General features: G+C 41.8%; 1 protein-coding gene across 1 annotated transcript in view; it reads left to right on the top strand.

Moving 5' to 3' along the window:
* Positions 1 to 12,959, top strand: part of CAPN9 (calpain 9) — a 53,306-nt gene extending 40,347 nt beyond the window's left edge. The window contains exons 19-20 of the mRNA XM_075540602.1: positions 7,344 to 7,402; positions 11,291 to 12,959. Coding sequence (XP_075396717.1) covers positions 7,344 to 7,402; positions 11,291 to 11,317 — 86 coding nt within the window. The 3' untranslated portion in view covers positions 11,318 to 12,959. The remainder of the gene's footprint in view (positions 1 to 7,343; positions 7,403 to 11,290) is intronic.
* The last annotated feature ends 2,696 nt before the right edge of the window (positions 12,960 to 15,655 follow it).

The raw sequence follows: 15,655 nt of genomic DNA, 5'->3' as shown, positions 1-15,655 counted from the left end.
GTCTATTTCAAAGTATCTTTTAGCATCTTCCATGAGAATATAAGAACCAACCCGCCCAAAACAATGTCAAAGACAGATCATAAATATCAACCAATGATTTATATGGTCATGGATTATTAACTAAGGGCTCGGAATTTGTGATTCTTCTTTGCCGTGTATTTCTTACATCATTGATCTTTATGTTCATAGTATCTTTGCAGGAGGGTAATGGGGGTGGCATCACTTGTCTGTTAGTTTGTCCTACTGGAGCAGCTTGTGTGTTTCTGTGATTCTGGAAGTTATGTCACTGGTGTTTCAAACGCCAGCATCATCCCCTAAAGTGACCAGATTTCAGCGATGTTTCCAGACTAAGAACAGACAACAAAGAAGGAACCCGTTGCCTGCTTAGGAGGAAGTAGGCACTGAAAATCTTCTGCATAGCTTCCAAACATTGCCAGACACTGAAAGAATAATGAATGGAAGCAGATCATTTTCAGACATAACGCTAGAAGATGGGACTCTCAGGTCAGAAGACACTGGAAACTCGACTGAGGCGGAGCTGATTTCTCGGAGTGGAGTTGACCATGGTGATGTGAGTGGGGTAAAACCTGTGGAAGTGAAGCCTTAGGGATCTTCATTTGCTGATGGGGCTCTACTCAAGGTAAGGAGAAACAGCTACAAAGATCTGCTAATGACCAGAACTTGGAATGTGTCATGTTTGAATCTAGGAATATTGGAAGTCATCTGTGGTAGTTACATAATCTCAGGTCAACTTGAGTGTATTAAGAGTGAAGGGGTGGAATCTAGCCTGTCAACCAAGTCACAGCCTGATGATGCCTCCTTGTGGGCATGGCCTTTTCATAATGAATCTGGGAACGTCCTCTTTCTCTCTGCTTCACCATGCTGTTGAGGATCCATACTCCGAGAGCTAGAGGAGCCATGTGGAGACCCACGCCAGTGCTGAGATGCTTCTACTGCCACAGGATCCACAAGGTGTGACACCCACTGGCCTGTGATCTTCCTGCATTTTGCATCATTGCACGTGCTGCATGAGCCTTAAGAGGAATTCATGAGCTAATATCAGACTTATGGACTTGCTCTGGACTGGGCTGGATGTTTTATTGATATATCATTACTTCTTGATATAAGTTCTCTCTTACACATATATGACTGTCAATGAATTTTTCCCCTAGTCAACCCAGACTAACACATCAACAAAAATGAAATGGAACACATAAAGATCAATATCTAGGTATTAGTGAACTGAAATGGACTGGTATTGGCCAATTTGAATCTGAAAATCATATGATTTTCTATGCCAGGAATAACATAATCAAGAGAAATGACATTGCATTAATCATCAAAAAGGACATTGCAAACTCAATCTTGAAGCACAGTGCTGTCTAGGATAAAACGACAAAAATCAAACTCACTGCCATCGAGTCGATGCCAACTCACAGTGACCCAATAGGACAGGGTGGAACTGCCTGTGTGAGTTTCCAAGATAGTAACTGTCTACAGGAGGATAAAGTCCTGTCTATCCAACACTGAGTGCCAGTGGTTTTGAACTGTAGGCCTAGTGGATAGTAGATCAGTGCATAACCACTGCAACCAGAGTTCCTGCTGCCTGATAGGATTTTATTGATCTGCCTTTAAGTTAATCCAAATCAAGACAATAGGCTTTTATGTATGTCATCCCGAAAGAAAAGAATTGCCAACCAAGAACCATTTGCCCAGCAGAATTGCCTCTCAAATACAATGGTTAAACATGGTCATTCTCAGATAAACAGAAATTAAAGGAATTTATAAAAACTCACCAACCTCACAAGAAATAGTAGAGTCCTTAAGATAGAGAACCAGAAGCATCAAGCAACAACCTGCGATTAAGATGTATGACGGCAATATCAAGATACTGATTCAAACCCAGAAACCTCAAAAGCAAAATAAAGCTACAAACCTGGGAACTGGGTACCAGGACATCAAAAACGGAATAAATGATGTAATTATAAAACTTCCATATAGAAAGGAAATCAAGTCAACATTAAAAATAACAAACTGTCTTAAACTCGGGAAAATAAAGGTACATCTCAGAGTAAGCACAAAGAAAACTAATGAACTTGCCCACCTAAATAAAAATGAAGAAACTCATAAAGACAAATTAAATAGAAAAATAAATGATGTATTCCTAAAAAGAAAGTCTATAAATAAGAACCACTACAGAAAATTCATCAGAAGAAGCTGTCAATCCCATAAAAAGAATAGCAAATGTCAGCAATAGTCATGTTTATTGATAATCGTGCTAAATATGTTGTTGTGCCATCAAGTCAGTTCTGACCCTTGGAGACCATATGCACAACAGAAGAAAATACTGCGTCATTCTCACAATTGTTCCCGTGCTTGAGCCTGTTGGTTTAAATGGACCAGTTCAGAGACAGGGAATGGTAAATGGGTTTTGTTTGTTTGTTTGTTTGTTTGTTTGTTTGTTTGTTTTTAAAAGGAACATGGCCCATCAATATGTTATAATAGATATGACTTAGATGCAAAGATATAAATAGGTTAAAAATCAAAGGAGAAAAAAAAAGAATAATGAGAAAGCAATAAGAAAAAGAGAGCAAGAGTAGCAATATTAACCTAACAAGATAGACTGTAAGTCAAAATTCATCACAAGAGACAAGAAAGTCATTATGTAATGATTAAAGGACCAATCCCAAAAAAAGATATAACCATAATAAACATTTGCACACCCAATAACAGAGCTCCAAAAGACATAAAACCAACTTTAACAGTACTTTAAAAAAAAGTCCTATAATAGGGGTAAAGACTTTTAAAAATAGATTTATTGGCATTTTATTCACATATCATGCAATTCAATAGTTCAATGACATTGAGAAGAGCTGTGCAATCATCACCACAGTCAGTTTAGAACATTTTCTTCATTATTGTCCTCATCGTTACTAGCTCCTCATTTCCCCAACCTCCCCTGCCACTCCCCCAAGGAACCATTAACCCAGTTACTGTCTCTATAGATTTACCCATCCTGGATTTCATAGACAGGAAAACATTTTTTACAAACACCTAACAACAATAACAAAGTAAAACAGATTAAAACCTCAGTAGAAAAGAAAGCAGAAAATATTAAAAACTAGAACAAATTAAAAATGCGTCATAAGGTAGATCAAATGATAAGGTGCTAAATTTTTACCTAAGTGCATCTGCAATAATCCACTTTCCAATGTATTCTACACAGTAAGGCTGTTTACATCCCTGGCCCATGGTCAGAGGGGATTGGCCAGGGGCTTAATCCACATATATTTCCCTTTCTTTTTTTAAAAAATTTGAAACACCTCTAAAATGGGGTTTTTTTAAAAAGGAGATCAAATTACATCTGCCACAGTTGACTTTACATGCTGTCTGATAACAGAGGTATTCACTCACATCCCTCAAGCACGATGGGAGGGAATTCACCGGAGGCTTAATCCATGTGTGGGATCTGGGGCTTCCGCTGTCATCCATGGCCTTCTGCAGACCAGGTGTTCAAACTTGAAGATCGGATACTCGGCCTTCCTTTGGATTTGGCTTATATTATTTACAATCCTCAGATCACACAGGCTGTACGGCTTCTTCCATGTGGATTTAGTTGATACCTCACTTAAATGACTGCTTGTTTTAAGAACCAGCCTCTATTACATCTGATTGCTGGGTGACCTCTAGTTTCTTCCCTGTGCTTTGCTATAGCGTCCATCTCTTCAGTGGTCTCTTCAGGAGGGTGAGCATCAAGCAGGTCATGTCATAAGAATTAATTGTTCTTAGATAGTGTCTAGAAATAAGTGCAAGCCAAAAATCTGTTCATGTATCTGTGGATTATATGTTTTTCTGGCTTGCTTTAGTTGTATATTGTCATTTTATGTTAGAGAACATTATCAATCAACCCTCTGGGACATCATTTCCACTGCCATCCAGTCAATACTGACTCATATCGGTCGACCCTATAGGACAGGGTAGAACTGTACTTATGAGTCTCCAAGACTCTGAATATTCACAGGAGTAGAAAGTCTCATTCTTCCCTTGCAGAACAGGCTTTTGGTTTCAAATTGCTGAGCTTGTAATTAGGAACCCAATGCATAGTCACTACACATCGATGGTGTCATTCGTTTAGCCAGTGGTACAGAATTTAAATCACTATTGAGAAAGGGAAATTATACAAGTATAGACCACCTATGAGCTATAATACAAGAACTGTTAACTAGAAATTAAACCCCTAAGTGATTGGGCACTATTTATACAAAACAATTGGGGTTAGTGATAGGGGAAAGTGTTCAATAATATTCATTTGCAATCACAGACCCATGCCTACCAGAGTATTGTAATTAATAATGAATCAAGGAGAGCATGTAATCTTCTAATCCAGTCTCCTAATTCAAGAGCCTGCCTAGCACTCATGAAAGATATATCAACCCTGTATATGGACATCTTAAAAAAACCCTTCACAAGAGGAGACCTCACCTCAGCTGGGGTCAATTTTTCGAGAGGTGGGTAGCGTTGCAAAGTACACATTCTTCTGCAGCATTCGTGGATAATTCTCCAGAACAGACCATATTGTAGTCCACGAAACCAGCCTCAATAAACTTTAAAACATCCAAATAATACAATGCATCTTCCCAGATCACCACACTATCAAACTAGAAATCACAGGAGGAAAAATGGGGGAAAAATCAAATTCATGGGCACACAATAGCACCTTACTTTAAAAGAGACTAATAAAATAAATTTCAAGTAAAAAATATTAAATTTCTTGAACCGAATATGAATGAAAACACATGTCAGAACCTTTAGGATATAGCAAAAGCAAAGCTCTGAGGAGAACTTAAGGCAATTAATGCACAAAAGAGAAGGTCAAAATCAATAGTTTGACCCTACAACTTGAACAATTTGGAAAAGAGCAGCAAAAGGAGCCACAGCCACCAGGAGCAAATCTAATCTAAAGATTGGAGCAGACACACAACAGAAAGGCAGTAGAAAGAATCAACAAAATTGGAAGTTGAAATTTAGACGATAAAATAAAATCACTGAATACACACACACACACACACACACACACACACACACAGCCCCTAGCCAGATAGCTTCACTGGAGAATTCTGCCAAGCTTTCAGAAAGAGTTGACACCAATTCTAAGCAAACGATTCCAAAACATAAAAAAGTAAGGTATATCCACTGAATTCATTCTATGGTGCAAACACAACCTTGATACCAAAGCCAGGCAAAGATATTATTTAAAAACAAATTTATAGACCAATATCTCTCACGAATGTAGACTGGAAATTTATCAACAAAATTTTAGCCAATAGAATTTAATGTAACCAAACTCACTTCCATATGAATCTATTCTGACTCACAGCAACCCAATATAAGAAATTCAATAGCACATCAGTAAATACTAATAACACATGGTCCAATAGGATTCAAACCAGGGATGCAAGGACGCTTCAAGATCAGGATGTCAATTAGTACAATTCACTACATGATCATCTCAATCAATGCCAAAAAGCATCTGTAAAATCAAAACCCTTTCTGTCTAAAACTTTCAGCAAACTAGAAGCATAAGGGAAATTCCCCCAGTATAATTTGCAGCATATATACCCTGTTTCCCCGAAAATAAGACCATGTCTTATATTAATTTTTGCTCCCAAAGATGCGTTAGGTCTTATTTTCAGGCGATATCTTATTTTTTCATTAAGAAGAATACGGTACATATTTATTGTTTATTAAAAGAGCCCTAGCACTTCCTGTCTGCTCTGGATCCACTATGGACAACAGTGAGCTGTGTGGCGCCTACCCATATGGTCCAGAGTCCAGAATTATGATAGCTTCAGGGGGGCTTATTATCAGGGAGGTCTTATTTTTGGGTGACGCCTTATATTTCAGTGAGAGGCAAAACTTAAGTAGGTCTTATTTTCGGAACAGGGTACATACAAAGGTGATAGGTGATATTATTCTCAACACAGAGAGCTTGAAAGCATTCCCTCTGAGAATAAGAACAAGGCAAGGATGGTCTTTCTTCATCACCATCCTCATTCACTATTGTGCTGGAAGGTCTAGCTAGAGCAATCAGAGGACAAAGGGAAATGAACACAATGGTAGGCAAAGTAAAGTTCCCAGGTGACATGATCCCACACATAGACAAGCCCAAAGATTTCATGGAAAAGAGACTGTAACTTATAGGACACATCAAAGTGGCAGAGTGTAAGTTCAACAGACAAAGTCAATTGCATTTATCTATGAGAGTCTCAGAAGAGAAATTAGAGCAATAATCATTTATAATAGCCCCTAAAGGAATCAAACATTTGTGAGTTCCTAGTTAGATTTTTAAGGATGTAGAAAATTTATACAAAGATTTTACAAACTACTACTGCCAAAAATGCAAAGAGATCTACGTAAATGGAAAAACGTACTATGCCGATCACTCACTGTCATGAACTCGATCCTGACTCTATGGGACTCGACCATGTAGCACAGAGTAGAACTGCCCTTTGGGTCTCCAAGACTTTAAACCTTTATGGGAGAAGACTGCCATTTTCCCCCCTCAGAGTAACTGATGGGTCTCAACAGCTCAGTTTGTGATTAGATGCTTAGTACACAGTTCACTATGCCACCGGGGCGTATGCTTTCAGTCCTCTTAGGTTAAAGAGCCCTGGTGGCGTGATGGTTATGCACCTTGAGGTTACCAGCTTGAAACCACCAGCCCCTCCATGGGAGAAAGATGAGACTCTCCACTCCCATGAAGAGTTACAGTCTGGGAAACCCACAAGGGCAATTCTACCCTGTCTTCCAGGGTCACTATGAGTCAGAATTGACTCAGTGGCAGTAGAACTGCCATATTAATGGATAGAAATACTTAATATTGTGAAAATGCCAATATCACTAAGTGATCTATAGATATAATGTATTTCTGATCCAAGTATTAACAGAAATGTTTAATGAAATGGGACAACTAACCTCTAATTTTATCCAGAAAGGAAAGAGGCCCCAGGTAACTAAAGCATTATTGAAGAACAGAGTAGGAGATGCCATACTTACTGACCTCCAAACCTACTGGACAGTCAAGGTAGTCAGAACAACTTGGTATTGGTACAGAGATCAGTGGTAAGGATGGAAAATCGAGGAATCAATCTCTCCAACTCTGGACTGCTGATTTTCAACAAAGGGTCCAAGTCCTTGAAGAGACGCCCTATGATGCAAGTTGACCACCAGGTGGAGCCACTTCCTCAAAGGTTTCTAGAAGTTCCCTCAAACTCGCAGGGAATAATTGAAATGGTCAGGGGAATTGTTTCCATTGTGATGCCTTCTCCTGTCTCTCTTACCAGGAGTGTTTCAAGCTCTCAGTACCGAGAACAAGGACTCCATCCATCTCAGTATAAACGAGGTATGTCCAAACCAACCCTCTGATCAGGAATCTGCTCAGGATAGGCATAGAGTAGGCACCCCATGAGTGTTTGCTGAATGCATGATGTTCAAAAAGGCTCACATCTAGCTATGGGGTTGATAATGATGCTGATGATAGCTAATGCTTTTCAGGATCTATATACTAGTATTCATTCCAATAATTTTATGAGTTAAGTACTGTGTCAGTCTGGATTGACTAGAGAAACAAATCCACGGGCACTTATATGTGCATAAGAAAGAGTTTTATATAAAAAGTAATTGTACGTTAAGAAAACATCCCAGTTCAGTCCAGATCAAATCCATAAGTGCAATATTAGCCCATATGTCCAATATCAATCTATAAAGTCCTCTTCAGACTCACAAAACACATGCAATGATGCTGAATGCAGGAAGATCACAGGCCAGTGGGTGGGAAGTCTCATGGATTCAGTGGCACTGTAAGCATCTCAGCACTGGCAGGGGTCTCCATGTGGCTTCTCCAGCTCAGGGCACTAGCGTAGTTCCATGTGTCTTGTCAGCTGCAATGTCTCCCAGGGAGTCAGTGTGTGTCCTGCCTCCAACCAGCTACTTATCTCCTTAGCACCTCCAAATGAGGTCATCAAGCTGCAATCTGATTGACAGGCCAAATTCCACCCCTTCACACACAAGTCTCAAATTGACACCAGATTCTGTAACTACCACACGTACCAATGCTATTCTCATTTTACAGAGGTGGAACCTGAGGTCTAGATGAAATAAATCACCCTACATACTGTGAGCCTACAAATTCTGCCTTCCTTTCTTTCTCTTCTCTAAGTTCCTTCCTTCTAGCTTCTACTTTGTTCATTCTTCCTTGCTTGTATAGACCGGTGGGCACCATTATGTTTTAATTGTGGGTGCGTATCATTCTGTGTGAGTGTGTGTCTGAGTGTGTCCTCATCCTTCAATAACTCTGGGAAATACAGCCTGTTTACTTAGTACAAAGGTGATGACAGCAATTATGGTGGTGGGTGGGATGGCACGGTTCAGAACTTCAGAGAATTCGGGAGAGTATTTCTGATAGCCCTCGAGGTGTGGTCCACTGAATAGCAGCATCAGCCTCCCCGAGGACCTCATTGGAAAGGCGGCCACAGAGAGTCAGCATCCCATTTTAACAAGACCCCAGTGATCCCTACACACATTAGGGTTTGAGATGCACTGGCGGTACATTCTCCTGTCTGAAGGCAGAAGACAAACGGTAAGATCTCTCTCTCCTCTCAGGGCTAGAGTTACACCTCGGTCCTTGGCTCCACAAGAGAAAGAATTCACACCAAAACCTGACTTGTGATCCAAGTGAATTTAATGAGAGAAGAAGCTTCAGGTTTTACACGGCACCCATAGGATTCCTTTCGACCATGCAGCCTGGCAGAGACTGCTCGGGGTCACGCAAATATCTCTCTCCCAAGTTTTTCTCCGAAAAAGACCCGTCTCAAGTTCTTTCTCAAGTTCTCTCCCCAGTTCCCCCCCCCCTCTCTCCCCCTGGCTCCTGCCTTTTCAAGCATTCCCGTGGGAGGCATGGTGAACGACCCCAGGTCGATCCCCATTGGCTGAATTGCAATCACCTGGCCCAGGTGGGCTGATCCAGGTTTAACGCCCATCCATGCCCACCAGCCAGAAAAACCTAGGCTTTGTTCTATTCTTGACTCTCCTGGGCATGCGTCAATGGACATCCCATCCCTGCCTATCTGCCTAACAAAACCAGGGACATTTTTCTTCGGTGGTTTCTGTAACTTTTATGTTCCATTTTCTTCTGGTCCGGTTGTAGTTCAATTGTGCTAGAGCCAGGTCTCTCTTTGGCCTCTTTATCAGGCGCATGCGCTCACACAGCATACTCTTCTGCAAATGCAGTGGTAACTTCGCGTTAGTAACTATCCCTTTCCAAATGCAGCAGTAACTATGCCAAGAAAAAGAAGTTGGCGGTGTCACGCATCAGATAGGGGGACAGAGCCTCATTGCCTTCCTTGCTGTCTGATTTTGATTAAGTCACTTATTCCGTACCTCAGTTTTACTATTTCCAGAAAGAATTTAGTCATTCTAAATCTTATCCCAGAGCTTTGGTTTATAGCAATCTCATAAATCGGTGATTCAGGATATCAACTCATGGTAAAGTATATAATGGGTGTGCGTGTCCTTTCCCAAGATACATTGTAATTTTTCTGGTATTCTCTACACTTTTCATATGTGGTAGACACTACTTTGATACAGACCTACGATTATTCTCATGAAAACATAAGGGACCCCAATGCTACTTGGCTTTATTTCTGTTTATTTCCACGTTTGCCACTAATAAGCATGAAGGAAATGCACGTCAGCTTAGAGATAATGGAAGGGAAGCGGGGAAGCCTTGTTACCCAGCAGCCTCTGGGGCATTCAAAAGCCCAGCAAAACCAGTAAAAGGTGCAATTTACTGCTTCACGGCTATGTTGTAACTCCCAAGACTGGATGGAAAGGCTTCCCTGATTTCTTCATCGTTTCCTCATCTCCTCAACAGCTCTTTGGAATAAGGCTCTTGCCCACCCCCTTTATAGTTATTAACACTCCTGGAAAGTAGGAAAATCCTTGTGATTATCTCTCCTATCCCCTTCACCTGAAACCTGGAGTTATTCTCAACCAGGACTACATAGCAGGAGAGACAGTCCCTGGAGAAGGATATCATTTTTCGGTAGCGGGGCAGTAAAAAAAGGAAGGTCCTCCGCAAGCCGGATGGACACCATGATTGTAACAGTAGGCTCAGACATAAGAGGGTGAGGCGAGCCCAGGATTTCATGCCGTTGTACATAGGGTTGTGGTCTCTGTGAGTCGGAACCCACTCGACGGCACCTAACAACAATAAGTACCTGGGAAGCTTTATAAGTCCTCTAAATTCACAACTGAATTAGGATCTCTGAGAGTGGGAATCACTATTGATATGTTTTTTAAATTTCCAATTTGCAACCAAGTAGGAGAGCCACTGTGTTAACTCCCGTCCTACCCTCTGCCTCCAACAGCAAACCCTTTCTACTGTTTATGCTAGCCTCACCTGCATTTATGGTAAAAGGGTCATTGTGTTTTGACCTCCTATCCCCCAGCTTTGACATATGTCACGCCGAAGGAAGGTGGGAGAAGTCCTCGGGTGATACACGTTCAGTTGTTAAGAGGTTGGTTGCATAAGCCAAGCCAGAGGTGCCTTGGAAGTAAGATCTGGCATCTACTTCTGAAAAATTAAAAATCCTTTGAAGGAGAGTTCTACCCTAGCACACACACACACGTATTGGGAGTTGGAACCAAGCTGATGGCAATAGACTTCGTGTTTGGGCGGGGAGTGTGTGGTAATGGTGGTGGTGGTGGTTATTTGGAGAAGGAGGATAGGAGAGAAAAATGTACCCCCACTTGATTATGCTCCCCAAAGTTTCCCTCTTAATGAGGAGAAAGCTGATGGAGAAGGCAGTGTAGAGTGAAGGAATGGAAGCCAGGAGGAAAGAAGTCCATGCGAATGAGCTGAATTAAACACTTCTCCACCCAAGACTGACCATGCTGCCCTTTACTGCAGTCCCTCAGGGATGGCGGACCACGACGCTCCCCAGGATGAGGGCTCCCCTCATCAAAGAGGAAAGAAGCTGTATACAACCCTGCCTAACATACCAGAGAGGCAACACTGCTACAATGAAAGAACCCACATTGTACCTTACCTTTCACCATCTGCACGTGACTATATTCCCAAAAGGCTCAAGAATTAATTAATGATCTACCTATTTTTTAAAAGTTTCCTGTTGAGGCAAATTGGCCAAGTTTGTGGGGATGATGAGATTGCAGAACGTTTGTGACATGAACAAAATGGAGTCAGTCCTGATTTCCCTCTTTTGCTTTTCAGTTCATCAACTTGACAATGAACATCTGAAGCGGCGCTGATGGTGACCCAGCCCTCCCATGAAGCACAGCACTTCTCTAGGTGTTTAGCCAGCCTACCTGGCGCTCTTTTCCCTTGCCTTGTTCATCCTTCTCCACCTTTCCCTTTCCCCACACCTTCATCTGCAAAGAATGCAATGGAATCACTAGGTCCTGCAATTTTGTATGACTTTGTGGTAATTTCTTCTCTATTTTGGGTTATGCCGCCCTATGTCGCCCATCCAGATTCAGGCATCTTAACCAATTTCTACCACCCTCTCTCTACACCCTTCACCTCTGCCTATTAAACATCACTCAAAGTCCTACTGAAAAAAACAAAACAACAACCTGGCTCTAAGGTAGCAGCAAACATTATACTCAAATATCCGTTAAAGAACAATGTTTGGTAAAAGTGTGTGTCAGCAGAGATGAGAGGGGAAATCAGTTGGGCATCACAAGTGTGATTCCTTCTTGATGCAGACACCAGAGGATTCTGGATGTGGACTGACAAGCACGGAACGCTATGATAATCTCTACTTCCATCTCTGGTTGCTGGTAACTATTCCATTCCCTGTCGAGTCCAGACACACTTTATGTCCAAAGGCTTTGGGGAGTAAAAGTCCAGTATGATATTGTTCTTCTTGGGAAGTCTAAATCTTATCTTATTTGATCTCATTTATCTCATCCATGATGGTGGTAAACACTGGGGAAGGCTTGCTGGGATCCCACTAACACTGAGTCAGGAACGCCCTTTGCATTGGAGTCATAGGGCTTAGCATGAGAAGATATTGGCTCAGTAAGTATGAGGTCCCATTTATATATATATTCTATCATATAAGGTTGACGATTGGGCCAAGCGGGGTTCTCAGAAAAGAGAAGGAAAGATGATTGGGATGAAGATCAAGTAAAGAGGGGAATCAGAATCGTATTTTCTGACTCGCAGCTAAAAATGACAGGGTAAAATAGCCCCAGTCACCACCCAAATCTTCCCTGGGCTTGCGCAGCAGTGAGTATGGCACAAGGGCACTCTTAGAAAGAGGTGTCTGGTGGAACACATCGTACAACCACACACCATGAATTGTGCTTGGTTCACGGCTCCTGCTGCTGCCATTGTTTATTAGGTGTTGTGAACATGAACCTTGCTCACTGGCAAAACTTGAAGGGAAGTCCTCACCATCTGACTCACTCCTCATGTCATTATGACATCGTGCTTTTAGGCTTTTATGGCCATAATCACATCTATTTCTCTCCACTAATCCTCGCCCCCCCCCTCCACCACCATCTGCCCAACAGCTTGAAAAGGGTAGAATGGTGTTTATGAACTGGCCATCCTCTTGACTTTTGTACATAGCGGTGTGCCCCTGGGAAATGTATTCATCTCTCTTTGAGACTTAGTTTCCTCAACCCGAATAGGAAGGTAGTCATCCCTGCCTACATAGTGTTCGCAGTGGACATATGAAATGGAGTGTACGAAGCATCTGACATGTGGTGAGTGCTCAATACACCGCTTCCATCCAGTCCCTTTTCACAGTCCCCAAAGAATGAGTGGGTTCTTTTTGTATTTGCCTCTGTTCTTTATTGCAAGAATAAAAGCATTATAGAGCCATCAATATTGAACTTTGAAGGGGACTATGCAGACTGTTTTGTGATAATAAAACTAGAACAATAATAACAACAAATACCTCTGTGCTGTGTGTATGTAATTCCTATTTCTTGCTGAATTATATGGTCTGACACTAACACCCAGAAGCCAAGAAAGTTGTTCCTCATGCATAAAAACCAAACTCACTGCCTGCCGATGAGTCAATCCTGACCCATAGTGACCCATTAGAACAGGGTAGAACTGCTCCTGTGAGTTTCCCAGACTGAAACTCTTTCCGGGAGTAGAAAGCCCCATCTTTCTCCTGCAGGGACGAGGTTTCCAACTGCTGACCTTTCTATTAGTAGCCCAACCAGTAACCACTGCACTACAGGGCTACTTAAGAGTTGGATAAAGACAACTAAGCCCACATGGAAGAAGCACACCAGCCTGTGTGATCACAAGGTGCCAAAGGGATCAGTTATCAGGCATCAAAGAACAAAAAAATCATATCATTGTGTGCTCACCTCCCTGATATGATCGTTGAAGACAAATAGGTGTATAAGCAAATGTGGTGAAGAAAGCTGATGGTACCTGGTTATCAAAAGATATAGCATCTGCGGTCTTAAAAGCTTGAAGGTAAGCAAGCGACCATCTAGCTCAGAAGCAACAAAGCCCACATGGAAGAAGCACACCAGCCTATGCGATCACAAGGTGATCGAAGGGATCAGGTATCAGGCACCAGCAGAAGAAAAAATCTTATAATGAATGAGGGTGTGTGTGTGGAGTGGAGACCCAAAGCCCATTTGTAGGCCACTGGACAGCCCTTTACAGAAGGGTCTCAGGAGGAAATGAGCCAGTCAGTGTGCAATGTAGCAACGATGAAACATACAACTTTCCTCTAGTTCCTAAATGCTTCCTCCTTCCCCACTATCATGATCCTAATTCTACCTTTCAAGTCTGGCTAGATCAGAGGAAGTACACTGGTACAGATAGGAACTGGAAACACAGAGAATTCAAGGCGGATGATCCCTTTAGGACCAGTGGTGTGAGTGACGATACTGGGAGGGTGGAGGGAGGGTGGGGTGGAAAGGGGGAACTGATTACAAGGATCTACATATAACCTCCTCCCTGGGGGACTGACAACAGAAGAGTGGGTGAGGGGCGATGTCAGACAGGGAAAGATATGACAAAATAATAATTTATAAATTAAAAAAATAATAATTTATAAATTATCAAGGGTTCATGAGGGAGGGGGGAGCGGGGAGGGGAGGGGGAAAATGAGGAGCTGATGCCAGGAGCTTAGGTGGAGAGCAAATGCTTTGAGAATGATGAAGGCAATGAATGTACAAATGTGCTTTACACAATTGCTGTATGTATGGATTGTGATAAGAGTTGTATGAGCCCCCAGTAAAATGATTAAAAATAAAGAAAAACCTACCCCAGCACCCTGAAAAAAAAAAGTTGGATAAAGAGCCAAATCTCAATTGGAGGAAGCATACTCCTTCCTAATCTTGAGAGTCTAGGAACATATGAATAACCTGAAAATTACTCTTATGATAGTATTGTCTAATTCTTAAAACAAATTAACACTAACAAAAACCTCCTTTACTATTTACTTTTTCATGAAGATGAAAGTTTAAGAAATGCTATTCCGAGGTGGGGTTCAGTTCAGTGAGGAGGAGAATAGGATTGTGCTAGGGAAAAGGACCCCAGATTCAGAATTGTTCTATAGAGACCCTGTTATTACGTCTTAAACAAGAGGAAGGCAAAATCCAAAGGTAGTCATTTGGATGAGGGAAGCTTCTCACCAGCTGCCCTATATGGACACCGGTGGAATCTGATGAATCGCAGTCATAGGGTGGATTAGAGCTTAAGTTTCTGAGCACGAAGTTTGCAAAAGGCTGTTATCCTTAGTAGAAACCCTAAATCCATTTGTGAGTTTCTAAATTCAGCCGCCGTTGGATCTCTTCTGACCATTATCCAGCAGCACAAATAGCTTTGCTCTTTAGCAGAGTGCATTAAAGAGTAGATTACTGTCACTCCTCGGATTTACTTGCCTGGGTGTGTCCTTAATGAGAATTAGGGGACTAGAGTTACAGGGCCACGCACCACATTCTGACTGCTTCGGACAGATAAGCTCTTCTCTCTAAAATAATGGGCATGCCTCAATCATGGTCCTGAATCCTCTTCTGTAGTCCACCTGTAACTGTGATGTATTGATCTGCCACCGAGCATACTTGGTGAGTTTCCTTTGTCCTCCCACATCCTTTTTAAACCTCTGAAACGAAGCAAACCTTGGATGCCGTTTACAGCTTTGGGCAATGACCTTCCTCATCCAGAGGGCGTGTCTTTGTTTTCATCTTGCCTTCCCCTGCTTAAGACAATGAGTGTTCTCCTTAGATTATATTTGAGACTTGGCGTCTCTTTTGTACCCCCAAACAGTGTTGGCTATATACTGCAGAGAACAGTGTTTATTTTACGCTGCAAAGAACAGTGTTTATTATCTATGGTAAAGAACAATGATCATAGGACTATGATTGGTGACAAGGCAATCCACCGCTGGCTCAGGTGTGGCAACAGACGTGGCAGTGTAATGGAAGTCAGGGAAGGACTATGATTGGGATTTTTGCAAAACTTCAGGTTAAAAAGAACACAGGACTCGTTCTGTGGTTTCCATTACCTGGCCACATGATGGTCAGGATATGACTCAGGATTATGTGACTCTGAGTAGGAGTTACAAGACAATACCAGAATCAAGGAGAAATGGAA

This window comes from Tenrec ecaudatus, chromosome 1 (assembly GCF_050624435.1).
Source record: "Tenrec ecaudatus isolate mTenEca1 chromosome 1, mTenEca1.hap1, whole genome shotgun sequence".
Taxonomy (NCBI): domain Eukaryota; kingdom Metazoa; phylum Chordata; class Mammalia; order Afrosoricida; family Tenrecidae; genus Tenrec; species Tenrec ecaudatus.
The sequence above is the reverse complement of the archived record's forward strand: the minus strand, read 5'-3'. Positions and strand labels throughout refer to the sequence as shown.